General features: G+C 44.1%; 1 protein-coding gene across 4 annotated transcripts in view; it reads right to left on the bottom strand.

Annotated features, from left to right (window-relative positions):
- Positions 1-5,875: 5,875 nt before the first annotated feature.
- CBFB (core-binding factor subunit beta) overlaps positions 5,876-14,408 on the bottom strand; it is a 42,564-nt gene continuing 34,031 nt past the window's right edge. For all 4 annotated transcript variants that reach the window (XM_040570941.1, XM_040570940.1, XM_040570943.1 and 1 more), the window contains one exon: positions 5,876-8,123. In XM_040570941.1, the coding sequence (XP_040426875.1) occupies positions 8,101-8,123 (23 nt within the window). In that variant the 3' untranslated portion in view covers positions 5,876-8,100. The remainder of the gene's footprint in view (positions 8,124-14,408) is intronic.

Below are 14,408 nucleotides of genomic sequence, written 5' to 3'. Positions count from 1 at the left end.
AGGTTTTCTATCACCCAGGAACCCTCCTGAGGTAGGCAGGGGCCGACGAGCTTGGCTGCATCAGGGACCTTGGTGGCCACCAGCATCACTCCCCAAACCTGGGCTCTCCCCATCCTTGCCCACACAACTCTGTGCATTTCATAGCTCTCATCCCCTCCGGCTGTATTTGAATCCATGATTCACACAGGGTGAGATATAAATTGGTTCTGGCTTCATTAGGACCAGATGTGTCCTGCTTCTCTTTTATCCCAGAGGTGGCTCAGCCTCGCAGGCAACGCACGGTGCAGCACATTGAGATGCTGCTGCGGGTTCTGACATTTTGAGGTGATAATTTGGTTCTTCCCACGTTATTTGGCATGATGCTGTGGCCGGTGGGACAGTGCAAGGAAGGAAATGTTCTATCTTCCTTCTTGGGCAAGGCAATGGTTTTAAATGTTGGTCCATGCCCACCTGAGAAGAACAAGAAGCTCCTTCCAGCCCAGGACAGAGCAAGGTGCTGCAAAACCTCAGCCCATCCAACACTGTTATCATCAGTTTTGCTGAGCTAACCCTGAAACTGGGGGTTTCTTCAGCACTCAGTTGTGCTGGAGGCCAAGTCCTGGGATGCTCACCCCAGCCAGGGCAGGAGCACAACATGATCATGCAGCCTCGTCCTGCCTGGACAGACACAGACGGCAAAATGCCGCAAAGGTCTGAAGAAGTGGGTGACGGATGCACCTTCATGGGGATGGGTGGTTTGAGGGAGTCACGCGCCCCACGGGCCCACTGAGACCGCATCCCGGTGGCCACGAGCCAGCGGCACTCTGCAGAGCAGAACTGAAAGCAGAACCAAAAAGAGGATCTGTCCTCGGTGTGGGAGCACACGCCCCGGCAAGAGGGGGACAAGGGGTCCCAGGGGCTCCTCGGCAACACCAGTGGCTCTGGACCAAGCAGGTGGCCAAGAGGGACAAAGGATGCTCAGAAAGGTGGTGAGGAGCAAGTGACCTGGAACTGCAGCTTGCGGCTGGCCCCCATGAAGGGCTGAGCCTCCCCAAACGTTCTCCCCTTCTTGTGGGGTGCAGGAGCACAGGCTCCCCAGCAGCTTTGTGGCAGCTGTGCCCCATTGCAGGGGCCACCAGAGCGGTGCAGGGTGCTGCAGAGCAGGCGATGGGGTGGGAGGGGACCTCCGGGCCCTTTCTGGGTAAGTGACACCTCATTCTGGGAACCAAGATGCTCGGCAGCCGTCCCGCCGCAGAGGTGATGGTTAGTCTGGTGTTTCTGGATGGACCCGCTTGTTTCTGAAGAACCGTCTTCTGATGAGACAGAAGTTAGTCACCCCTGTGGCTTTGCTTGCAACCTGACAGCAATTCAGTGTTCCCCCTGCCAACTGCCATGCTACTCCTTGAGCTTACAGCCACCAGGGCTTCATGGTGTCACCCCCACCCAGGCAATTCCAATGCAGACACACATGAGAGACTCTGGTCCTAAAACCAGAACCCAAACCCGCCCGAGCCAGGGCAGGTGGAAAGCAGCAACACCTCCTTACTGCAGTCCCCTCATCCCTGTGAAGGTCTTTACTGATTCCCCCAGCTGAAAAAGACCAAGGCCCTTGTTTGGGAGCACAGTTTCAACATCAGCATGGGCAGGATTTTAGAAGAGGCATCTACAAATACTGTGGAAGAAAGCACAATGAATAAATAGAGTAGTTCAGTTGGAAGGGAGCTACAAAGTCCAGCTGCCAAGTCCAAGTGATAAGGAAGGAAACCTGCAGATGTCCATCAAGCTGAGGATGACTTTTCCTGCTCAACTGCCAAGAAACTGTAGCCTGTAGTGCCAAAATTGTGTGAAATACTAACTTGGGTGTCACACATTTGAGTTAAAATGATAGTCAAGTGAGGAAACCCAGCAATAAGTCTTGACGACACGTTCCTAAATGAGCAAAGCTGAATTACGTGAGCTTCAGGCACATTTTACACATGAAGCAGGAGGAGCTCAATGACAGGCCTATGGGTTTCCATGGGATGGCAGAGATCATGCTCCCCAAGTATGGATGGGAGCATGGACTTACTGCAGGTTGAAAGCCCTCTATAGCAGGGCACACTCAAGAATTACGACCATAAAGACACAAACAAACAAAAAGATTCACTGTGAGGACCAGTGAGGCTTTGCTGCCTGCTCCCCCTGCCCCATGACTCCCACTATATGCTACAACCCTTTGAACAAGCAGGGCTTTGTCAACCCTATGCACCTCCATGAGGAGAAGGTATTCACCCATGTCTATTTCCCTTTGCAGAAAGATCCTGGAAGCATTTTTCCACGATTACAAACAAGGTCTCAACATAGCTCTGCGAAGAGACGGAGACACACACTTCACAGGGCTCAACTCTGCAGCAGCAAGAAGACGAGGACAGGAACTCGAGATCCTAATCTGCAGCCAAAGACAGAGGAAGCAGGCAGGTCCCATAGAGAGCTCAGGCAGGACGCGGGTTGGTTTGGTACCAAAATCCTTGCTACAGGAGGGGTATACCTCCTGCTTCCAAAATCCATAGGCTAGAACAAATTCACTGCTGCGCACCCAGACCTGTTGCTGGCCTGGTGTAACCGTTCCTCTGCCTGCTCTCCTTTTTGCCACAGACGGTCCCAGACATCCACCCAACAGCCCTCTGCCTGTTAATTTCCTCTGCTTGCTAAATGGCAGCTTGGGAGATGTCTGTGACAGAAAAGCAGGCACAGCACAGGCGTCCACAAACAGGGTGCATTAAACTGCGCTAATTATGAGCTCTCAGAGCCATGTGCTCCCTCTTTTCCTCAAGCCAAGGCCACGACCCTTTTGACCAACCCAAAGCGAAGGGAAACAGCACTGCCCGCTGGGCTAGGCCCGTGAAAGGCGCAGAGCTAGACAGTGTTGGGAAGGAGCGGCTGTGGGCCCACCCGCCACTTTCTCTTCTCACCTGAGGCGCTTGGCCACCATCTCACTTCCCTTCCTGGAGAGGCCAAAGGGCAGCCCGGCCGCCAGCCTCTGCACTTCAATCCACCCTCGCAAGGCCTCTGCCCTGAGCCGCCTTGCTTCCTTCCACGTTAACCTCAGCTCAAGGCTGAGACCTCCCCAAGGAGCACAGTGTGAGGAGCCATCATCTGTGTCACTGCCACCAAGGGCCAAAGCCCCAAAACACCCCAGCAGTCACCGGAGCATCACCCCAGCTATGTGCTGCAGCAATATTTGTATATCAGTAGCTACGAAGGCCACAAGCAGTCCAACTTGCAGCCTGAAAGTTATTCTGTGCCACTTGCTTCCCCAGGCCTACACTTTGCTGGACTTTTGCATGGTGTGAACAGCAAAAGCAGTGGAGTTGTAGCTGGAACAGTCCAAGGAGACGAGGAGGCAAGGTCCACAGGGACAGCCTCTTTCAGCAGACCAGCCCCTGACAGATGGAAAAGAGAGAGGAGCTTCTAGTAAAAGCTTTTCTCCAGCTCTGCAACATTTTTCTTTTCTCAAGCTAACTCAGTGGAATGGTAGCAGAGAAAAACCTAAGAAATGTGGTTAGAACCCACAAGAGAGGGAGAAAAGTCATCACCTGTTCCACAAGAATGAGGGGAAAAGGAGGAAAGTGGCTTAAGTGACCAGTTTCTGTGAAACACAGGAAATTGGTGCCTATGGAACAACAGAAACCCACTTCCCCCTAAGACAGCACCATCAAGTCTAACAGACTGGAGAGTACAGTCACTAACCAGGAGAGTTAGGGGCACCAGCAAAGATTTACCAGAAGCGTCACCAGCTTTGACAAGCTGTGGACCAGACTGAACAAGAAACATTCCCATTTTCAGCTTCTTTCCTTCTCGCAGGTGTCTGGGTTTTCCACAGCCGCCTACTGGGAGATCACAGCACTGACCGAGTTAGCACATGGCTTCTCTGCGTTATTTTTTTTTTCCACTCGTGAACTTTAAGAAATGAGCCTGAGGCAATTCTGGAAACTCACTTATCTCAATCTGTAACTAAGATGTTTAATAAAGTTACTTAAACCGTGAGCCTAAGCAGCTGTGAGCGGTGCAGCAGCTGATGAATATGCATGCACCGGGATTTACATGTTGTTGCAGCGTGCAGACAGGATGCAAGGCAAATGAGTTATGAGAAATGTTGCCTATGCAAATGTACAACTCTGCTGTAACTTCTTGCTGTAATTCTCATCCTCGAAGCCACTTTTGTAATTCGCTCATTTGCATTGGAAATGCACTAACAAACTAACGTGCTTTAAATAAATCAGTCCTATTTTGGTGCAGACAGGACGGATTCCTAATTGCATCTGTAGTAAAGTGGTGGCCTGAACTTATGGTGGGCAAAGAAAGATGACAGGCTTGTCAAGATCCTGTCAAGCCATGACATTTTGACTTCTCTGAAACCAAGTCTCCTTTACTTAACTTCCAGCCCTTACCTAACCAAGGCTTCTTATTAGACAAACCACCACAAACCTGCAGGAACAGAAAAGCTGCTGTTTTCATCAGCAGTCTCATTGTCATTGCCTGCTAGAAAATGGGGGACCGTGAGCCCAGTCCAGGACAGCTGATAGTTGTCATGTCATTAAAGAGACCAGGAAGCCTTCATTCAGGTTTTGAAAACCTAATGTAAAATGGGCTAAACAGCTAACATTATGGATTCTCTTAGGTGAGGAAGAAGCCATGTAACTGCAAGAGGTTAAAAAAAAAAAAAAGCAAAAGTTACCAGACTTCACTTGCTCTGGTTGCCTTGCAGGTCACGGGCATCCTTCTCCATTCCAAGAAGCTCCAGTGTTTCCAGGGCATTCACTCCCAAATCAAGCACAGACATCCCCAGGGAAAAGATGGCAATGGCTTAAAAAACCCCTTTGGCTGTAGGTGCCTCATGCCAGAGGCTGTTCAGATTCCCTCTGCTATTCAGGCCAACCGTGAAGCAAGCTCACAGTGAGAGAAACAAGGGGACAAACCACCTCTGCCCTTCACGTGCCTCCACACAAGTAAAGGCTTTAGGAATAAAGTAGCCATCCACTCATGATGTACCCTGGACAGAAAAGTGGATCATTTCATGAACTATTTCATGAACTTGCAGGTAAATGGCCAGGTTATCTAACGGCTTTACAAACGGCTCTTTAAAGATGCATTGTGAACTAAGCTACTGCACACTCTTCCTGTCAGAGCAGCAATTGGAAGCTTCAGGAAGACAAAGTAACACTGCCTGGCACCTGGTTTTGTTTTCAGAGCTGCCACCCTTCCAAACTACAGAGTATCTTCTGAAGAACCACAGGCAACGGACATTAGGCACTACTCAGATCCACCTAGAATCAGCTTTTAGAAGCACAAATTAAGATCATACTTGGCTCTTTTGCATGGAAACACTTCCAAAGCAGTCTTCAGGTCTGGTTACTAAAAAACAACAAACCCCCGTACATGATTTCAGTACATTAGCAGCATTATCAGTCAGCACTAGCTGCTTTAAGTTACACCATCTAAAATTTCAGCAGCCTCAGAAGAGGCTTTCAGGTATAGCACGTAACATCCGTATCTTCCCCACAGCGCTTCACCACATTTCCTCATTTCCTCAATTTCAACATGCAAACTACCTTTTGGTTTGCCTCCACGTCCAAAGAGCACAACTATAAAGGTTTAATGGCTGTTATGAAAATGTGAAGATGAACGATGCTCTTTGTGTGCACAACCCTGTGGGTTGAATTAACACTGGACAAGGTGTGTTGGGGTTGGTTCAAGTGACCACTGGATGTCACTATTGCCTCAAGCATGGCCATCAAGACCTGGTCGGGGTGGGATGGAAGCATCGCCCAGCATCCTGCTCCTCTCCCACCAACACGTAACGTGTCGGCTTGAATTACCAGGATGTCAGAAATGACTTTACAGCGACTTGTTTTCACTACACAGAAGTTTATTATGAAAGTTAAACATACAACACAAAAAGTAGCAAAAGCAATCCTGTAGCTTAAGGCAACTCTTACAGGAGATGAATTCAAGAAAGATGATGCAACTTCAGTTTAAATAGAAATTATGAAAAATATCAAATTGCATCAATAACTTAAAATGCACTTTAAAAAGTCTGCACTAACCAACAGAGGGTAAGGACTTGTGATCTTAATGCCAGCATTAAGATATCGTAAGCAACAGAATGCTAAATGATGATAGGGAAAGTTCAGTATTTACACAAAGATAGCGACGTTAATATCTGATAGCATAATTTCCTGTGTACTTATGGTTTAAAACCACTGAACTGTTAGGAAAACCTTTTAAAATAAATCTTCAGACTATTCCATCAAAAATACACAGATGGCAGAGAAGATCCAAGGCTAGGGATGCGTGCAGATGCGTGCATGTGTCCCTTAAAATAACTCATCGCAGAAATTTTAGAAAAATTATTTCTTTGGGGGTAGGAGAGCAAGAATACGTGGCCACGGAGTGAAAAAGGTTATCTTTTAGGTGAATCACATTTAAATTGAAGTATCAAAATATTTCTATTTGATGACATTCTCACAGTTTACAGTTACTGACATGATTGTTAAATATTCATATCATTAACATACAAAGATTCTCCTTCACACGGACATCTGCTTACATTTTTGCAAGACCTCTTTTACATCATTTTTTTTGCCATTAATGAGGAATGTAGTTATCTTAATTACAGAATTTCATAAAGATTTAAAGCGTTCTTATCATAGAGTTTCGACCTTCAAAATCATTTTTAAAACACTGAGATTAAATCACTTATTTTAAAAAGGTATCCACATGACATTTTAATTAATCAGGCTGTACACGAAGCACCACGTTTTGACAATGCCAGATGACATCACATTTCCAATCAGTTTTCTTCAAATATTGGATGCAATGAAAAATTTGGAACAAATCCATTTGCCACTACCCCAAACAAAACAGAAATAATTCACACAAAATCAACTCACCCCAAATCTTACCCTGTTAGAAAATGCAATATTTACTGCAATGTAGTCTTAATTTGCATAAGATTTGATAGAAGTGTCCTATGCACAGTATGAAATTTTCTGTGCAGCACCTCATCTCAACTTTTCACCATTCAGCACAACTTTACAAAAAGCATAAGATATAAAATATACTTAAAGCAGCTATCTTAAACATGATTTAATACATATCACCTTGGCAGCTGATCACTTTTATTCCCAGTTTAACGCGCTGTTGAATCTGATTGTAGAGTTGCAGTATCCCTTTTTTAAGAAATATTTAAAAAAATCCCTGAATAAAACAGAAGCCAGCCTGCGACTTCCTATGAGTTTCAGTAAGGTACTATATACAGGGGTATAACAACCGCCCAAACTCACTTAATACAGAATAAAATCTAAGATATCGGGGCAGAATGCATTAATGCATGAAAATATACATTTTAAGATTTTATCATTTAAAAAGTGGAACCAATGGATTGTTAGCAGTTAAAAGAATACTGCAACTGTAACATTTACAAACCCGGAGTTTGAAACCTGATTCCAACAGCACTGATCCACTGGGTTTAAGCTTGGAAATAATGCAAAAATAATGTCAGCAGTTTTTAGAAGGTCTTACAAATTAAGAAAAAAAGAAAACTGAAAGAAAGATAAGAAAGCATATCTAAAATAAAGCAGGAGCACAATAAAGACAATCAAAACTCCAAAAGCCCATATTAAAAAAATTAAGCTTGGAATGCATTGGCTTCCAGCAGTTTACAAAAAAACAACAAAAAAGTTTTTAATCTGTAATATCTTGACCTATTTTTAAGTGACAATTTTTATTACATTGACAAAAAAATGTTCTTATAGCTGCATAAGTTTCCATTTCACTAAAATAGTGCCAACAAAAATAAGTTTGCATAGAAAAACAAAATTTCAAATTGCCACTGGCTACATGCTTAAAATGGGAAATGCAGGTATCGTAACATAAACATAGTGCAAACCATGGCAGTTCACGGTGATTTTGACTGCCGCAGGTCAGGAAACAGACCATAGTATACCCAGTTATCACAGTTTCTGGTCTTTTATTAAATCCTTTGCCAAGTAGAAGCAATGTGTGCAGACCCATGGCACGCCTGCTGCTGTTGATTAACGTAGTTTGAGATCATCACCACTTCCTAGGTTTGATCCAGGACTAGGGTCTTGTTGTCTTCTTGCCTGCATTAAAACACACACTTTTTAGCACCAAGAAGTGATTTCGAAGTCGAAGTAATCAGTTTAGTTCATTTCTTAGTTATTAAGCACATGACATCAACCATAAACAATTTTAAATCAGAAAATTTTAAATCAGAAACTGCAAGTTTGAAGCAGTAACCAATGCATTTGTTGTTAACAAGACAACCATTCTTTAACAAGAGAATCATTCATTCTTTCTCCCTCAATTTAACAGCCCCCCAACGGGCAGGGCTCCCTGAGGAGCAGTCCCACACTGTCCCCCTCTGCAGAGGGGCTCAGAGCTTTGGCTCTGCCCTGAGCTGAGCCTCGGAAACCCTCCTGCAGCCAGGCTGAGGCTCGTCTCAGCACAGTAAGGCAATGGGGTTTCATGTCTCTTCATCCGAAACACATGTTCTTCGGTGTGAAATTCCCTCCTGTTAACCTTTCCTGTGAGCATTCTCAGGATCGAGGTTTTTGGGGGAAGAGCTACAATGCCAAGATGGCAGAGATTACATCATTCCCAAATAAACCTCCCCTCTGGATATTCATGCAGTCACCATTTACTTTAGCTTTCCCTGGAACAAAAGCTTATAACAACACAACAGTACAATTTAATTTATATACAAACACTTTAACAATTCTTAAGATTTTGAGTTTTACTGCAGCATGTTTTTTTTCCTTTGGTACACCTGTAAAGTTAGCAATAACACAAAACTTGAGAAAACTTTGGTACTTATGATTGAGCCCGTTTAAAAAAAGTGATATCAGTTCTCCTTTAAGTAAATGATTCTGTTCAACAGTTTGAATTGATGGCAATTCAAAGAGGAAATTAAAGATGGTCAGTATTAATATCAGTTCTCGTAGAGGACCCATACTTTACCTGAAAAACAGACATACATGTATCATAGATGCCTGCTTCTCCTCCCAGCACTACCAATCCCCAGACACACACTTTGCATCCCAAGTGTGCTGCATTTCCTCTAAGGCAGCAGGCATTTAACCGTCAGCCACTAAGGTCTGCAGCAGAACACAAAAAAGAGGGCCCAACCTGACCCCAGCCAGAGACCTTGTGCGTCATCTCTTCTGCAACCGAACAGTACGTTCCTCCTCTGGTTCGCGTTCATAACCTGAGTATTTTGATTCTTCTCCTCCGTATGCATGCAGGCTGCTTTCAAGTAGTGCACACAAATGCAGATAAATACTTAAAACCCATTTCATATACTTCAATTTTAAAGCAGTACGTCTATTCTGGGAACGTTCAATAGACGCGAGCTTTACTTGAGACATGTTAGTATGGACACTTTGGTTTAATTTACAGGGTGCACAGCTGGCACCTTGGCCTTTAAGTACCACTGCAGCCCAAACAGTCCCAGGTTTTCAGCTGGGGATGTCATTGCTGCAGAAGCATTATTTGGCATAGCTCTGAGTTTCACCAGCTGCAGCAACCTGCCGCATTCAGGGCTTCAAAATAGCATTCTTTAAAAAAAAAAGCTGAAAAAACAACCACCAAAAACAACAAAAAAGAAACAACCCAACCCAAAAAAACAAACAAATGACCCTTCCCTCCTTCAGAAAGCTCTTTGTGCTTTGGTGGAAGAGGCAGGACAGACTCAGTGCGGGCAGCTGTACCCGGATATGCACGGCTTAGGCAATTATCGGGTTCACACGATGCCACTGAACAATACGGGCGTTTCAGCTAAGCAGTGACTAACAGTGACACGCCGGCTGCTCCGAGATGCTCCCTGGGTTCTTCTGAGTCACATTTACTGACACAGAGGAAGCCCTCCCGCCACAGCAGCGGTTAGCCCAGTTCACAGCATACTGCTGCTTCCCTCCCATGCTCAACTGCAAGCGAGCCGTGTCTGCCAGCTCCCAAACCCTCCGGGCCTGGCCTGCCAGCACCATTTTCTGCTGCTTTCCCTGCTCATTTCTTCCTCCCCTACCTACCATTCCTCTCATCTGGCTAAATTTACACTGCCAGCACAATTGGCTGGCTTCACCCACAAGGAGTCTTCCTTCCTTCCACTTTTAAATACTGATTTCAAGTCACATTTGCCTTTCCCGTGCAATGATCCCATTCCGATGGGCACCAAGTCCATTAATAAATCCCTCTACTTGTCAGTATGCTTCCAGAGAGGATGCTCCCTCCTGCACCCTCTTGGTGGTCATGTTGCCATTGCTGATTTGGAAACACGGTCACTATTTTCAATATCACAACCAGTATCTGGTACGTTTGTGTGTCCAGTACATAAACACGATTGCTGTTGGATTTTAGATATCCATGGGTTAGATCTTCTCCCTCTGTTCCACTGACGCAGGCTATACCCTGACTGAAGGAAGCAACCTTTTGCCTACGCGCAGAAGAACACCACCGCCATCCCTGTTGGTGCACAAACCCACAGGCTTCTCAGTAATCAGAGGGATCACTGTAGCACAAGCAGGTGCAATCATGTACAGCGCTCGAGATTTTAAATGCTAATGAGCACACTCCTTCCAGCCACTCAAGCAACTTCTGCAAACTGCCTTCTTAGCAGATATGCAGAATTGTAGGAAACCGCATTTAATTGCGATTTTCGTGTTATTTTCAAAACCCAAATCATTCAGCTTTTTCAGTGATACCGATAGGCAAAGTTAACAATGAACACCATGCTTCAGTTTTATTTTCTTCGACAGAAAACCGAACTGGGATGTAATGATTTTTCTGAACACAAAATGGTTGTTCTGCAAGTCCAAACAGATGCTTCCGCACTAACTTCAGAGCTGTACTAAAATTAACAAAAGGATAACAGTTCCACTTTGCATGCATTTCTCCCACTGACCAGATCGTGCCAAGATTTCTTCTCGTTTTAACTGCCTCCCATTTCTTCTAAGAAATAAAGGCATGCAGTCTTTACATGTTACCGTAATCCTAGTTATATTCATTTATTTAGTTATCAATTTTGTATTCAAGCATATTTTACACTTACTAGAAAAAGACAGCAAGTTAACTGCTGCTATCTCTCTGCCTTGAAAGCAACAGAGCTGCTTCTTCAGCAAAGTAATCATAAACACGGCAATTTTATTGTCAAAATTCAGTGAAGACTCCAAGGTAAGGGCATATGGTTGCATTTATGCTTTGCCTAAAGGGGCCTTTCCTTTCAAACCATATGAAAGAATTCACATGATTCATGCGATCGCTGCTACTTGAAGGGTTCAGCAGTGGCTTCTGCAAACAACTACCAGATTTGCCCTTTCAAGCGATATGCAAAAGGCATGACAAATTACCCTGAAGTGTACTGAAAGAAGTCATTACAATGTCTTATAGTAGCACATGTGGATAAAGGTGTAATTTTGCATTTCAGTAAGTGGGGATTTACATGCACAACTCCTATGTGTTGGAATGACAGCTCTGTCTCTCTCAGAAGCCCTCATCTACTTGTGCTGTACCACTGTGCAGGAATGCATGTGGAACATGTTTATTCTGCCAGACACTGTCCCACCAAGGCACACGGGCACAGTATGAATGACTACAAGAGTGCTTTACATGCTAAAAGCACCATATATCTATGTAAAAACTACAAATACTCATGAAGAAGAGGAGAAATCACCACATACGCAGACAGCAAGCACACTAAAGCATCAGGAATTAGGTGATGTTTTTGGCCACGGACAAAGGGCAAAATACAGTTTTCATTAGAAATGCCCCCAGATTCTTAACACCCACCTGCATCAGGAATGCGACCACCAGCATGGCAGCATCTGGTAGGTCACCTCAGCCTATCAAAGGAAGCTGACCGTTCTTTTTGTGGACATAAAAATGGCAATTTCCAGAAATCTCTCATTTTGGGTCCCATACTCTCTAATCAATCCTCTGAATTGCAGCATTCACTGTAATTTTTGAAATGCATATCTTATGAAGCCCTGCAGAAGCAGGAGAATTGCTCTCTATGAATAATGAGCTCAGCTCCTCAAAGACTGAGACTTGTTTCAATTAAAAAAGATGCATCTATCTTTGCCACAAGGAAATGGAGTACTCTGCCATGAGTCATGCGTAATGAGTCATGAGAAAACAGTAGTTATTCATCTTATCTCAGCGTATTTCAATTTTCAGTCAAATGCTGATTTTAAGTTTGAAGGAAGACTACTCTGAACGTTACTCATCTGAAAGGGTCAAAACTATTTGCAGGATAAACTTGTAAATACTACACGGACCCCACGGCAGTTGGAATTTTCCTGAAAATGAATGCATTTTAACCAGTTCTGCCAGTTTCCTTCCAAATATCCTGAAATTGAATGGTTAAGACAAAGGACACGTTGGGAGTTTCAATACCCAAAAATACTTCGCACTCGGCTTTCAGCGCATGAAGCCATGCAAATCTTCTGCAATACGGAAGGAATTACAACTGGCCACGAGCCATTTAAAACCTCTAAAGTAGGAGACGGCATGACGACTGACTGCAAGAATTGCAGGAACTTGTTTGGCAAAAAAACACATTTCAAAGCCTCCTATAGTATGCTATTCTGGATTTATTTACACTGAATTCATCTGCTGATACCACAGGGGCAATAACATACTAATAAACAAGGTAAAAGTTACTAACAAGAGCAGTTTGAGTTTATGGTAAACAACGGCAAGAAGCACACACGATGATACTTTTGCACCTAAGCTCTCTTCAACCCTACATCTCTGAGCTCTTCCCAGGCCTAAGTATGGGCTAAAAGTCATTTCAGGAGTATGATGTAGTAGGATCTGTATTTTATTAATTTTCTTCTCATTAAATTAGATAGCTTGAAGTCATCAAAACATCAGCTTACAGTTGTGAGTCTTTTGGACAGGGATCACGCCGGAGCATTTACAATAGGACACTTGGGTAAACCAGATTTAAGAGTAATGGCAACTCAGGAGGAAGGTGCACCAGCAGTTCCTCCAGCAGCCAAGGCAGTCGGACACCATCCTCCTCCTGCTGTTGTTGGTCATGCTTTCAATACTGCCAGCAGAACTGCTTAAGCTGGCTTTGAGTCTGTAACTACACCCTACTCATGAAAATAATGGAATAATGCAACTGAATACTCCTATTAGTCCTGTTTGCACCAGCTCTTGATTCCTCCACGCCTGATTTCATTCACTCCCCTCTGTCAGCCTGAAACCCTGCAGCAAGCCCTCTGCAAATACTCAGATGTGACTTGTCAAGCACACGTGTTGGGTGGGAGTCACTGATGAGAACAATCCATACCCACAAGTTTCTCCCTCCCTTGGGCATCCTGACTCTCTGAAGGTTTTGGGGCACAGCTCTGGGACATACCTGAGAAAACCACCTCCCTTTACCAGGAGTTCAGCAGGAACAGATAATGGGACACTGGTGGAGGGGAAGGGAGGAAGGGAAGAAGAAACTGGGAGATAATTTGAAGAAGGGCTGCCACAAAGAGTAGCCTAAATAAAGCCGTTCCATGTACAACCCCACTGCAATTCTTTAATTGCATTCTGGCAGCTCCATCCTGCTGAAGCAGACGGTGCAGATGCATTATGTGCCTTGGCATCCATCATCTATAATTTACTAAATAAGTGAAAAATCAGGCTACGTTATGAAAAACTAAACAGTGAACATTTGGATTCTCTTAGAAGGTCTGTTAACCTCCTGAAAAGGATTTAAAAAAAAATTTGAGAACACATCGCAAATACTTTTCTGAAAAGCATACAACCGCAGGACCAAAAGGAAAAAAACAAACCAAAAGAAACAACCAACACCCAAACAAAGAACTAGAAGCAGAGAGAAAAACACAGAGAAATACTTAGAGACTTCACAGCCCAGATCCAGCATCAGCAGTTGCTTTGTTTGCCAGCCCTAGCCGGTTCCACCTAAACCTGGGATGAAGTAGTCATCTTAATCTTTTTTTAACTATGTCAAGCACCACTTAAATTACTCCAATAATGGAAAATTCTCTTTCAGATTTGGTAAGAGATGTACACATTTGAAGTCCTTACAGAACAATTACTGTTACAAACTCTATACTCAATGCGCTATTTTATTCTTGTATCAATTTTCATTGCTTTTTCTGCTCACTGAAAGGCAAAACAGAGTTTTCTTGACAAAGATTAAAATCATTTAGCACCTACCTCTGTCAAGACTTCATTTCAAGTTTCCAAAGATCTACTTCCTAGAACCTAAAAGCGCACGGCAGTTGTGTTACATGCTGAGCCTGCTCTCACCAGCAACTACTACAGGGCTGCAGAGCACAACCAGACCAAGTACACGCAATTTAATAACGAATTCCAAATTCACTTGCCTGAAGTCCTTGCAACTGTTTTAT

Source organism: Cygnus olor, chromosome 12, assembly GCF_009769625.2.
Source record: "Cygnus olor isolate bCygOlo1 chromosome 12, bCygOlo1.pri.v2, whole genome shotgun sequence".
NCBI lineage: Eukaryota > Metazoa > Chordata > Aves > Anseriformes > Anatidae > Cygnus > Cygnus olor.
Note: the sequence above shows the minus strand (reverse complement) of the source record. Positions and strands in the feature narration are given on the sequence as shown.